The sequence below is a fragment of the Struthio camelus genome, chromosome 15 (assembly GCF_040807025.1).
Source record: "Struthio camelus isolate bStrCam1 chromosome 15, bStrCam1.hap1, whole genome shotgun sequence".
Taxonomy (NCBI): Eukaryota; Metazoa; Chordata; class Aves; order Struthioniformes; family Struthionidae; genus Struthio; species Struthio camelus.
In genome coordinates, this window is record NC_090956.1 from 19,176,557 (window position 1) to 19,190,186 (window position 13,630).

The 13,630-nt window shown below is 53.3% G+C and overlaps 1 protein-coding gene across 14 annotated transcripts in view; it reads left to right on the forward strand.

Moving 5' to 3' along the window:
• Nucleotides 1–6,750: 6,750 nt before the first annotated feature.
• NPRL3 (NPR3 like, GATOR1 complex subunit) overlaps nucleotides 6,751–13,630 on the forward strand; it is a 52,606-nt gene continuing 45,726 nt past the window's right edge. For 2 of the 14 annotated variants that reach the window (XM_068909166.1, XM_068909173.1), the window contains exons 1-3: nucleotides 6,758–6,877; nucleotides 8,750–8,819; nucleotides 9,244–9,334. Coding sequence is in view for 2 of the 14 variants with exons in the window: in XM_068909163.1 (XP_068765264.1) it covers nucleotides 6,842–6,959; nucleotides 8,750–8,819 (188 nt within the window). In the remaining 12 variants the exon portion in view is untranslated. Of the gene's footprint in view, nucleotides 6,960–8,749; nucleotides 8,820–9,243; nucleotides 9,335–11,668; nucleotides 11,717–13,630 lie in introns of all 14 variants that reach the window. The other 12 variants (XM_068909163.1, XM_068909164.1, XM_068909175.1 and 9 more) reach the window with 11 other exon arrangements.

Genomic DNA, 13,630 nt, shown 5'->3' on the forward strand with positions numbered 1-13,630 from the left:
CATATTATAGAGACTGGTAAGGGGAATTACATTTGTATTACGACTGAACTGTATATTGTAATGGCTATATTTTGCTAGATATAATTTACACTCGTATTGTGATTTCAGTTTTTTGCCCTGTAACTCTGTTACATCAGAATCCTATGTAACGTCAAATATCTTCAAAAAAGTAAATTTGATATTAAACATTACACCTTCCATGCGCGGAATATCTAAAAGAACGTGGTCAGAGTATTGGACTCTGACAGCAGTGGAGATTTTGACATTCATTTCAGCACTGCCAGGACTTCATTTTCCCAGCTTCTTACAAAGAATTAGGGACTCATTCCGCAATCAGTTTTGCTCATAACATCACCAGTAGTAATGACTTATTTGGATACATGGAGATTGAGTTTATGAAACTGAGCATGGTCCTAGAAAAATGCACATGCATATGAGAAAGCCCAGCCAGACACGTGTGCTTTCCTGTTGTCCACAGATCTTGAAGCACTGAGAGCAGGCTGCTTCCTCAGACAGTAACATAGATGTTTCCCAGCAATTCTTAAATCTATAATTCACTTATATACAGCTCTCTTGCGAGTTTCGTCACTAAATGTCTAACACTGCAAGTCTTTGATTTCTAGCTGTATTATTCTTACTGATTCCTTGTGCTGTAAAATAGTCCCTTGCAGCATAGACGGTGCTGGGGTGCACTGGGCTACCTGCTGGACATGCACAGGAAAACCTGGTCCTACCATAAAAGGCTTGTAGCTTCAGGGCACAGCCACACTTGATGGGTGAAGGACCAAATAAGAAAAGGAAAAAGCAGCATAGGTCTGTAATCACAGACAACTGGGCAGAGTGCCAAAGAAATACCCATCTGGAGATGGTCACTGCTGCCAGCACGTGTAGCCCAGGCTCTAGTAAATCTCTCCACCACCCTGATAAACTACAGAAACAATACACACCACTGTGTGCTGGCAGTGGTGCATGGAGAGCTGGCTGGTACAATCAGACAGGTCAGATCGTGTTCTCTGCCCAGTCCTGCATGCTTGCGCTGAGAAGGTTGATGTATGAGCCAGAGTCCTCACCAAGACATGCCTGCCTTTCACGACTGCAACAGAAGATGCTTCCCAGACACGGTCATCCTGCTTAGAAGAAAGCCCTTCTAGGGAACTTAGGTCACGTGCGGATTAGAGTATGTCCAGAACAGGGTAGTGTATGTGCTGTATATGTCCACATTAAGATGAGTTTGTGGCCAACTGAAAACCCAGAGCTGACTCTGCTCAGCTACACGGATGCGGTGCAGAGCAGTCTCCAATTAAAAGTTTCCTCTGATAGTGCTGGCAGTAATCCTTCAGCCAAGGCACAGGGAAACATAATATTCAATTTAAACAGCTTAAAGAAGTGTCAAGGCAGATTGCATTCATCACCCCTTGCTACATGCATTGTAAAAAACTTACAATTTCCCATAGAAAAATTACCTTGAAAATAATCATGCTATTGTGAGATGTACACTTATATAACGCCTTTGTCTCATTCCCCCCAACAGAGTGCTCCCCCTTGCATTGCCCATTGCAGAGCTACGCTCCAAGTTCTGCTCAGCGACGGTGCTTTCAATCACAGGTCACTCAGTCGACTCACGAGGGAAGTCACCGTGAACTGGATGTAGCCAGGCACGAGGCAGGGACCTTCCATCCTGTTGTGCTGCCCCCTGTTTAGCCTGGACATCGATTCTGCGTGATTGGAGAATTAAAGTCTGCGCAGGCACGAGGATCACAGCGACGTCTGCACAGGAGGCCTGCTAGCTCGTATCTGATTGCTCGTCTCTGAAATCTTTATTGAATTTTAATTCATTTCCACAGAGTTACTCTTGCACTACCATGAAAGCCAGAGCAACCAAAAGGCAACGGTGGTCTGTGAGAAGGAGCTCGCCACTTGCCTAGGACCAGGGCTGCACTGGAGACAGTTGTGGGAGCTCTTCATGCCCCTGAGGGAGAAGCATGGTCTATAGCCACATGCTGCAACGTGATGTGGGAGGGTGACAGTCACCCTTCCGTCCTTACATAGACCTCTCCACAAAGTCCCTCTGCCTCGGGGCTCCAGCTGCCCTGTGGAGTAACTTGGACAACACGATCGCTGTTGTTCCTCTGCCCACGGGATTGACTACGAAGCCGTGTCCCCCAGGAGAATGCACCTGACGCGCCTTCCGCTTTTTCTGCTGCTTCTCAGAATTATTCATAAATCCGTAGCAGGATGTGCATCTTTGTGCAGATAATTAGCCTTTATCACCAATTTGTGAGGTGTTGCCAAAGCCCTGGAAAAGAGCGGCAGGCCAGGCTGGCACGTGTATTGGCATCCTGAACAGCAGCTCGGCCTCAGGTCTCTCGAGCCACCCTCATCCTGCTCCTGGAAGAACAAACCAAACAGCAGGTGAGAAAAGCAATTTTTAGTATTAACGTAGGTCTTCTCTATTCCTGCTCAAAATTCAGGCCGTAGGAGGCACAAATGGATTTTATTTCTCTTTTTAAAGGGCAGAAGCAAGCAAAAGACATGTTTGCTCATTATAAAAGTGGGATTATAATTTCCTTGAGCCCTGACTGTAAATCCAGCGACTGAGCTAATGGCGATCCCTCCCTGAGCTCGAGGACAACGTTCCTCTGGGGCCTTCGTTCTGCATGGGAACTGCCCTCCTCTCGAAGGCGCCTTCAATGTATAACGGTGGCACATACCCCTGACTCTAACGCTGAAGAATTTGGGGCAGATGGAGTTTTGCAAATCTTGAAAGTAGACGCTAAACCCTGGTTTTATTTTTTCGTTTCCTGCCAGTGCTCAAAGGGCTTGCAGAACTTTGTTTTAATGGAGCTACTATCTCCTAGAGCTTGAAATGACAAACATGCGTGTAATTTATTATTAAAAAAGAAAAAAAAAGAAAGTATGCTTCAGAGAAGACTCCCCGGGGAAAATTTAACACAGCTGCCCAGTGCTGGCACATGAAGAATGCTCTGTTGTGATAATATGACTCCTCTTTAATCACTCTCAAACAACTCTCTTGCCTCAGTGACACCTACTTTTGCTTCAATTGTTATCATGTGCCGTGCGGAGAAGGGCAGCGCAGATTAAGCGCGGCGCTGTGTGTGCTCATCTGCCTTTCACTCTTCGACCACCCATTGCTCTGCCTGATGCCCGGGACGGGAATCTTGCAGAGTACAACCCGGAGGGGGGATATCGCAGAGTGTTCGAGTATCTACACGTTGCAATCAAATACAGGAGAAGTTGCATGCAAAACCCAGGCCGTTCTCTAAAATAATTGCAGATAATTTTCTGATCTCAGTTTAACACAAAAGACAAATGGCAAGACGAACGCACCGCGACAGCTGCCAGCGGAAGCAATGATTCGCTCAGTAATCCAGAGGGAGGTGTGCGTTTACGGGGTTCACCCGGCAAACTGTATCGGAGTGACATGCGCTGTGCCCTAAGGAGCCCGGAGATCATAGGGGGAACGTGGGAAACAAGATCAAACACGGCTTGCCACGTGCATGGGAAGCAAAGAGGTCTGATTTCCAAACCTCCTTGGTTTGGAAAGTGTGAGCCTTTAATGTCTAAATCCCGAGTGCCTAACAAGCCCTGCGATTAGGGACGCTCACTGGCTCGCTCTGCCCTTTACCACCAGCGTTTGGTAAAGCTGTAGAACCGTAACGGCCAGAATGACTGCCTGGCTCGAAACGCCTGAAAGAGGCCAGGCGGCGCGGAAGTAACCAAGGGGAGCGCGGGCATGTGGGGAGATGCGCGAATAAACCTCCTTCCCTTGCAAACCAGGCGGAGCGCGTTGTTTTGCAGACCAGCGCAGCAGCCAAGCTGGGCCCAAGTCTCACGCGCCTTCCCGGGCCGGGGAGCCGGAAACGCCGGCGGGGGGCTTAGCAGGCGGTGATGGGGACAAGCTGGGGACAGCGGCTGGGGGCGAGGTGCCGGCTGAGCTGGGGGTGCCGGGCTGAACTGGGGGCACTGGGCTGAACGAGAGGATGCTGGCTGTGGGGCTGGGAGGCGCTGGGGCCGCTGGCTGTGGGGGTGTGATGTACTGGGGGTACTGGGGGCACTGGCTGTGGGGGTGGGGGGCGCTGGGGGTGCTGGGGGCGCTGGCTGTGGGGGTGGGGGGTGCTGGGGGTACTGGCTGTGGGGGTGGGGGGTGCTGGGGGCGCTGGGGGCGCTGGCTGTGGGGGTGGGGGGCACTGGGGGTATTGGGGGCGCTGGCTGTGGGGGTGGGGGGCACTGGGGGCGCTGGCTGTGGGGGTGGGGGGCGCTGGGGGTACTGGCTGTGGGGGTGGGGGGCGCTGGGGGTGCTGGGGGCGCTGGCTGTGGGGGTGGGGGGTGCTGGGGGTACTGGCTGTGGGGGTGGGGGGCGCTGGGGGTGCTGGGGGCGCTGGCTGTGGGGGTGGGGGGCGCTGGGGGCGCTGGGGGTGCTGGCTGTGGGGGTGGGGGGCGCTGGGGGCGCTGGGGGTGCTGGCTGTGGGGGTGGGGGGCGCTGGGGGTGCTGGGGGCGCTGGCTGTGGGGGTGGGGGGTGCTGGGGGTACTGGCTGTGGGGGTGGGGGGCGCTGGGGGTGCTGGGGGCGCTGGCTGTGGGGGTGGGGGGCGCTGGGGGCGCTGGGGGCGCTGGCTGTGGGGGTGGGGGGCGCTGGGGGTATTGGGGGCGCTGGCTGTGGGGGTGGGGGGCGCTGAGGGTGCTGGCTGTGGGGGTGGGGGGCGCTGGGGGCGCTGGGGGCGCTGGCTGTGGGGGTGGGGGCGCTGGGGGCGCTGGGGGCGCTGGCTGTGGGGGTGGGGGGCGCTGGGGGTATTGGGGCTGCTGGCTGTGGGGGTGGGGGGCGCTGGGGGTACTGGCTGTGGGGGTGGGGGGTGCTGGGGGTGCTGGGGGCGCTGGCTGTGGGGGTGGGGGGCGCTGGGGGCGCTGGCTGTGGGGGTGGGGGGCGCTGGGGGCACTGGGGGTGCTGGCTGTGGGGGTGGGGGCGCTGGGGGCACTGGGGGCGCTGGCTGTGGGGGTGGGGGGCGCTGGGGGCGCTGGCTGTGGGGGTGGGGGGCGCTGGGGGTGCTGGGGGCGCTGGCTGTGGGGGTGGGGGGCGCTGGGGGCGCTGGGGGCGCTGGCTGTGGGGGTGGGGGGCGCTGGGGGCGCTGGGGGTGCTGGCTGTGGGGGTGGGGGGCGCTGGGGGTGCGGGGCACTGGGGGCGCTGGCTGTGGGGGTGGGGGGTGCTGGGGGTGCTGGGGGCGCTGGCTGTGGGGGTGGGGGGCGCTGGGGGCACTGGCTGTGGGGGTGGGGGGCGCTGGGGGTGCGGGGCACTGGGGGCGCTGGCTGTGGGGGTGGGGGGTGCTGGGGGCGCTGGGGGCGCTGGCTGTGGGGGTGGGGGCGCTGGGGGTGCTGGCTGTGGGGGTGGGGGGTGCTGGGGGCGCTGGCTGTGGGGGTGGGGGGTGCTGGGGGTACTGGCTGTGGGGGTGGGGGGCGCTGGGGGCGCTGGCTGTGGGGGTGGGGGGCGCTGGGGGCACTGGGGGTGCTGGCTGTGGGGGTGGGGGCGCTGGGGGCGCTGGCTGTGGGGGTGGGGGGTGCTGGGGGTGCTGGGGGCGCTGGCTGTGGGGGTGGGGGGCGCTGGGGGCACTGGCTGTGGGGGTGGGGGGCGCTGGGGGTGCTGGGGGCGCTGGCTGTGGGGGTGGGGGGCGCTGGGGGCACTGGCTGTGGGGGTGGGGGGTGCTGGGGGCGCTGGCTGTGGGGGTGGGGGCGCTGGGGGTGCTGGCTGTGGGGGTGGGGGGTGCTGGGGGCGCTGGCTGTGGGGGTGGGGGGTGCTGGGGGTACTGGCTGTGGGGGTGGGGGGCGCTGGGGGCGCTGGCTGTGGGGGTGGGGGGCGCTGGGGGCACTGGGGGTGCTGGCTGTGGGGGTGGGGGCGCTGGGGGCGCTGGCTGTGGGGGTGGGGGGTGCTGGGGGTGCTGGGGGCGCTGGCTGTGGGGGTGGGGGGCGCTGGGGGCACTGGCTGTGGGGGTGGGGGGCGCTGGGGGTGCTGGGGGCGCTGGCTGTGGGGGTGGGGGGCGCTGGGGGCACTGGCTGTGGGGGTGGGGGGTGCTGGGGGCGCTGGCTGTGGGGGTGGGGGGCGCTGGGGGCACTGGGGGTGCTGGCTGTGGGGGTGGGGGCGCTGGGGGTGCTGGGGGCGCTGGCTGTGGGGGTGGGGGGTGCTGGGGGTACTGGCTGTGGGGGTGGGGGGCGCTGGGGGTGCTGGGGGCGCTGGCTGTGGGGGTGGGGGGCGCTGGGGGCGCTGGGGGTGCTGGCTGTGGGGGTGGGGGCGCTGGGGGCGCTGGCTGTGGGGGTGGGGGGCGCTGGGGGTATTGGGGGGCGCTGGCTGTGGGGGTGTGATGTGCTGGGGGTACTGGGGGCGCTGGCTGTGGGGGTGGGGGGCGCTGGGGGTACTGGGGGCGCTGGCTGTGGGGGTGGGGGGTGCTGGGGGCGCTGGGGGCGCTGGCTGTGGGGGTGGGGGGCGCTGGGGGTACTGGGGGCGCTGGCTGTGGGGGTGGGGGGCGCTGGGGGCGCTGGCTGAGGTGAGGCGGGGGCCGGCAGCGGCTGCCCGCTCTGCCCGCTCTGCCCGCGCCCTGAGCCGCCGCTCCCGCCCGCGGCAGCTCCGCCTCGAGGGCCCGCGGGCGCCGGCAGCGCTGCGCCGGGAGCCGCCGGCCGGGGCCGGGGCCGGGGGAGCGGGCGGCGGGGCCGGGCGCTGCGCGGAAGCGGAAGTCGGCCGGGCCGCGGGCCGGGCCGGGCCGGGGGCCTTCCTGCGGGCCGTGCCGGGCCGGGCCGGGCCGTGCCGGGCGCCGGTGCGCTGCGGCGGCCCCGGCGGCATGGGCGAGAGCACCAGCCCCATCAGCGTCATCCTGGTGAGCTCGGGCAGCCGCGGCAACAAGCTGCTGTTCCGCTTCCCCTTCCAGCGCGGCGCCGAGCACCCCGCCGCCCAGGCCAGTAAGTGCCGCCGCCGCGCAGGGGCCGCCCGGCCTGGCCCGGCCCGGCCCGGCCCCGGGGACCCGGCAGCCGCTGCCTGCAGGCGCTTGCTGCTGACCGCCGCGCTGGCACCAGCACCGGCACCGGCACCCCACGCCTTGGTGGCCCGGCATCCTCCCCACACGCACCCCCTTGGTGGCCTGGACTCGTCCCCCCTACACGCTGCACACCCCCCCCCCCGCCACCCTTGGGGGCCTGGCGTCTGCCCCCAGCGGCGCGTGCGAGCGCCCTGGTTGCCCCACGGTGCCCTGCCGGCTTCTCTGTGGCGCCAGGGGCGGCTCTGCTGGTGTTCCTGGATCGGCGGCGAGGACGTGGGTTTTAGGAGTTGCAGAGGAAAGGGGAGAAGGGCAGGCAAAGGGGAGAAGGAGGCAGGGTAGGAAGCGGGAGAGGGAAGAAACCGACCTGGGAGAAGGAACCCGCAAGAGATTAAGCGCGCTTAAATACGTTAAAACGCGTTTAGCTGATGACGGGTAGAAACTAAGAAACTTTGGCCCGTTAGGTTGGATAATCAGGTGAAGGAGGTTACTGTGGCATAGAAAAATAGGACCTTTGGGGTCCGAGCTGGTTGCTCCAGGGCCAGTTTTACTTGCGCCTCTTCCTTTGACGTTCCCGGTTCCAGACGGCGTCTGGGGCCGCACTCAGACCTGCTTGGGCCCAGGGAGTGAGCTTGGGGCCAGAAGCACAACAACTGCACCTGTAGCTTTAAGCCAGAGTAAACGTGGCCACCCGGACCCACGAAGAGGAGACGCAGGCTCGCCCAGATGGCTCCGCACGAGCCTGCCTGGGGTCTAGAAGGGCTGGCGTTAAGCTAGGCCCATGTGGCCGCGTGCGAAGGCAGCCTGGGTATTTCTGTGCTGCAGTCTGGGGTCCTGGGGTAGGATGCACTGCTGAAGAGCCAGCGAGGGTCTGAGAGGGCTTATCGTGCTCAGTGCCTTAGGAAACAGTTTCAGTGCTTTCAAATCTAAGCTGTCTCCAGACGATGCAACTGCAGGCAAGCTGGAGTCAGCTTTTGATTTCAGTACGAGTCAGGTGCACAAGAAGCTTTGATGATCTGGGCATCATTCAGCACATTAACATACACCAAACCAAGTATGAGAGGGCTCAGCAGGTACGTATCTTGGTACCTGGCCTAAAGTTGCTAAAGGGTGATGAAGTTGTTTTCCTTGCCTCGTTTTGCTAACTGCCTTATGTCATCAGAGATTTGACATCTCTTTTTAAGTAGTGAGCCACTGCTTACCAGGAGAGAATCTTCTGTGCACCCCTTTTTGTTTTTATAAATTAAATGTGAAAAGATTTTTTGGCTCTCTGCTTTTTGTTGGTAATAGACTTTGATACCTGCCGCTGCAGGAGGGCCTTCTGGAAGCTTATCATGATCCTCAAACCTGAGCAATAATGAGGGAAAGGAGTTTGTCAGAATTATATTTTTCACCTTCTCGTGAATTGCAAACTGCTCTCTGGTACTTGGGAGAAAAGTTCTTGCTGTGCATGTTCTGCTGTCTTCTCTGCATCCCCCAAAGATGTAAATCGCTTGCTTCTATTTTTTGATGTGTTCTTGAGTGAAAACAGAAAAAAAAAACCCCAAGGTGTGGTACTACTAGGTAAAAGAGAAGGACTTTTCTGCTTTTAATACAACTTTTTTTTTAGATCTACCTTATACATAATTTTAAAAAGGCCACAGACATTGATATTCCCTTCATGGACACTTTAAGGAGCTTGTTCCTTGAAAGAGTTCTCTTTCCTCTTTGCTTCAGGTAAACCAAGGAGTCGATACGCCGTGAATAGTTCAGGTGACACCACAGAGGATCAAGATGGGGACTCCAGGTAGGGGTAAAATATTTCTCCTTGTCTAAGAGTTTGAAACAGAGGAGGGGATGGCCTCTTGCTTTCTTACCTATTGGTCCAGTAGGCAAATTCTCTTGGACTGTGTAGAAGCAGACCTGCAAAGAGAATCTTTAGTGCTGAGTTATGAGCAAATCAGTGTTTGGTAATGAGGAACATCTCATGAGCAAATGCTACTGCAGGTGTTGTCTTCTGGGCAAGATAAAGGTCAGGTGCCCTGTGCTTGTTGGAAAGGTGGTATTACTCTTTCAGAGCTAGACGTATTAATCCTTTGGCAAAATTCTACTTCTCTTTACCTGCCTACCTCTAACTGTGTTATTACAGTTGGCTCAAATTCTTTCCTAGCTCCTGTAATTGTCATATAGAATCGCTGTGCACTAATGAATAACTACTTTTGTTTCTCCAGAAGTAGCTGCCCCTGTATCATTGGAGTGAAGTAGTGGCTCAAAAGGATACAGAGATTAAAGACAGTTTTTGAAGTTAAAGGGAATCAGTGGGTAAGACGGCAGTGAAAATACCGAGTGGGTTGTTCAGCGTGCGTATGCATACAAAAGAACCCTCTGTTTAGTTCTTTGTAGATCATTCAAAATCTGCTTTGTTTTTTTCTAAATTAATCACTGTCAGATATGAGAGATACTTGCGAAAGACAAGAAGTATTTTTGTCTATTGGCCCATAGTTTGGTTCCAGATCTTTTTTGTGGTGTGTTTTTTAAACTCAGAAATTAATAATAGGGTAGTTGCTGCTGTTCTCTCACTAAGAGTAAATAAGAATTGTTGTCACTTGCCCCTGAAAGAGAAATTTAGATCCCAGCCTTGAAAAATGTTTCCTAACTGTGTGACTGAGAATAGTTTCATTGAAATTAAACCCACCAATGACAGTAAATGTCATCAAGTTCTTAAGTTTTTCCAGCATTGGGAACTTAGGAAAATGGTATAACAGATGTGAGTAACACATCTTGCTTGACGTCATTCATGTCTATTGCCTCTTCTGATATCTTTGAAACCTTCAAATGCAGCGTTCTGTCGAGTCCTCACTGAGTCCAGTACAGTACAAAGCACAACTCCAGTGGAAGCAAAACCGGCTTTCTTAAGTTTGGTAATTAGTGACTGACATTTAAGACTCTGCTGTGGATAATATCTAGGACAGCTCAGAGCACATCTTTTTTGGTTATCTCAGGGATTTTGTTGGTTGCTGTTCAAACAGCTGTTGGAACTATGCCAGATTCTGTCTGATACTGATTCTTGTTGCCTCTGCTGTTTTGGCACGTTAGACAAAGGTCTCAGTGCACAGCTGTGCTCACTGGATGTTTCCTGTGGTGCTGAACTAATGTGCTGGAGTATGTGGCTACTTAAGTGACATAAGAAAAGCTTATATCACTTTAGATTCAGATCAGATTGAGAAAAACCGCTCTTAATCTAGTGTTTTCCCAAAAATGGCTCTAAGTAGACTGAATGCGTTAGCGTGTGGCCTACACTAAATGATGAGTTAGCTCATTTTATCGCAATAGTGTCCAGAATTCTGTGCTTGAAGGCTACTGCTTTGACCCCTGCTCAAGTATTTGTTATCAAGATTCTGATATTTGAAAGAATGGAAATGTCAACGGAGTTAACTAAACTCAAAGTATTGCCTTACTGGCACTCTGTCAGGTGGGTCTAGAGAGACCTGAAGCAGTGAGTGGAGGAGTATTAAGACAGAAATCCCTCTCTCTAGTGATGGTCATCAGAAAGAAGAAGTTGCCAGCCGTGCGCATTTATATACAGCAACACATGCAAATCTGTGCTGCATTGCCTGCACCTGACTGTTCCTGAGGTCACTGGGGTTTATAAACCTTATATCTACTTGATGAAGTTGATGTATCAGCCAACACAGGCCTGTTAGCAGGAAGTCCCTTCATATCATATCATCAGGATCTGTCTATAGCTGTCATGCAGATGAAGGGGGAATGGGAGAAGGGGAGAAATTTCTCCTATGCTTTAGAACCTTGTACAACTCAAATTTATGTTGCCATGAAAATGCTGGTTCTGCTAGATGTCATATTCCAATTTCTGTAACTTCGTAAATGTTTTCCATTCTCACTTGAACAGAGAGTTCAGAAATGCAGAAACGTTCCATCTTTGAGGAGCTCTTCCGATTGCTGGATGTCTAGGAGCTTTGTCACGATCAGTATGTTACACAGTTAGAGGAAGAGTGTTGTGCAAAGAACACTGTAAGCAATTCCCAAGCTAGCAGTAAGAGAGAGTGCCATTGGTTCCTGGAGATACTGTGCACACAAGGCCAGAAAAAAATCAGAGAGCACCAGAAGATTGCAGCTGGCAAAATCTGCTGTGCGTGTTTCCTTGTAGAGTGTGCAATGTCAGTCTTTACACATGTGCATGTAGACACTCACATGTGTACACACACACATACATGCAACTTATATTTAAATATTTGCATAACAAATCACTTGAACATGGAGTTCTGTGCTCCAAAAAGGTATGCAAAAATCTGAGGTGGTGTAGCAGAGGGCACAATTTAGAAGACTGGAAAACATAGTTTAAGATGGGGAAATTAAGGAGTTGAACGTATGCATTGAAGAGAGTCTTAAGAGGATATGTATGATTGTGTGGAGATTCTCTGAAGTGGAGAAGATTTTGGAAGGCAGAGGTCTCTTTAGCTACCAGAAGAAGTCCAGCACATTTCTTGTGCTGCTTACGTGCTTATGCACCTGCATTCAGAGATTCAAAGTCTCTTTTCAAATTGCATTTGTTTCAAGTTTGTTTATTGAAAAGCCTTTCCCCAATACCAGCATAATCAGTGTTGTTAATCCACTGAAACAGCTTTCTTCTCCTAGCTTTCAGATCCACTTAATGCAGCCATACAACTGATGCAGCAGCTAAAGGTAACCTTCTCTTCAGTGAAAACAACCGGTAGAAGAAATCACTGATGCTATCTGTACAGAGAGCTGTTAATTTATATTAGGCAAGAGGAGGTTTATTGGCAGAGATAGTATCTTTCACTGGAGTAATTGATATAGATGGAAGATATATGCAAGTATTAGGTGTAAAAGCTCTTCTTCCAGAATGAAACAAAAAAGGATCTTTGAAACTGTGTGCAAGAGGTTGCTCAGAGTTTTCATGTGTATCAGTTGGTCGTTTCAGGAGTAACAGAAGTTGGCACTTGTAGAATGGGAGAAACGCTAGTGGGAGAGTGAAGGCAGGAAGGTGCAGAGGTCTTGGAGAGAGCAAGACGCGTTTGATTTATAGCCTGCCTAGTATGAGTAGACTAGTGGAGTTTAACTACAATGTGCTACCAAACCAGTACCATCACTGAGTCTGGGGGGTTCTTCCCTCAGTGATATTATGAATTTTGCTCCTAGGCTCCTGTTGGAACGTGTTTTGTAGGTTTCCATTGATGATCAGGCTGGAGAGATGAGAAATGGAGTGGCTGTTTTTGTGGGAGCCATTCCCCAAGAGGCAGCAGTTCTGTCTGTGTAAGTTTGTTCTGATTTGCAGCGCTTCTCTTCCTGAAGCAGTCAGTTTAGTGGCTCAAGGAGAGAGTTCGACATGAATTCCAGCCTGTTTTTTGTTGGTGTTGATTTTCTGATTGGTGTTGTCACAGATGAAAATACTTTATGAAAAGTCTTCATATTATTTCTGGAAGGCTTCTTTAAGACAGAGTTAGCAAAAAAAAAAAATCCTTTAAATATCCACACGTCAGTAGATTCTCCAGATGTTTTGGGGGCGGAAGTTAGGGCTTTGGAGAGGGCAGACTGGTGGACGACTTGATGGTGCATGGCAAGTATGACAGTGTCGAAGGGTTGAATGTTTCCCTTGTTTTCATGTTCAATAATGGAAATTATTTCAGAATTATCTTGTTGCTGCAGTAGTTCTTGTGAGGGTTGGATCCATTCACCTTTATGCTGGATGTCTGTCTTTAATTTGCTACCAATCTAGCATCCATTGTATCCTAGATAGGATTCAGCTTTCTTATAGTCTGTTGGAACCCAGATTGATTAATTTTGAGCTCATCTGTGCTGGAGCAAGTGAGGTATGTGTATTTCTTTATGGCCTCAGTAAGGACAGAATTAGATCTATTTAGGTCCCTTAATTCTCCATTTCCATACTGCATATTTGCATGCATAATTGGATTTCTTTTAGCCTTCGGATTCAAACATCCTGGTCTTTGTAATACTTTTTGTTTTTTTGAAGACAGTGGCAGTGTATTCATGACACGTCTACCTGTAGGTTACTGGTATGTATTTGCTGCATTAGTTTCTACTCAATGGAGCTTTATGTTTGGATCTTTAGAATAGAGATTTTTCTTTCCTATAGAAGCAGGTGACGTAACAAAAATGTTTGAAATGTGCTGATGATGGCTATACAGTAGCGGTGTTCAGAAAAATCTGTCACTGGCAAAAAAAATATCCTTTCAATCATCTCTCTTTGCTGGCAGCCTTTCACCATTTGCTCTCTCCCAAAAAAATCTTTCACTTTGAGTGCTTTACCTCACAGCTTATGGAGATGCCTGCCTCTCTCTCTCTCTCTCTCTCTCTCTCTTTCTCTCTCTCTCTCTCTCTCTCTCTCTCTCTTTTTCTTTTTTTCCTGGAAAAGATGAGGCATTTAAGACAGGCAACAATGCTTTGGAAGCCATGGGATACTGTTTTGTTAAACTGGTTTGAAATGTTTGCTTTAGTTTTTTTTTGAGGGGTTATAGCCAGCAAAAGTTTTGATGAAGATGCACATATGGTAACATACATTACACCAAACTTTGCATTTTTATAGACGCATAACTAACTGAAAGAGGTTTTAGCCAG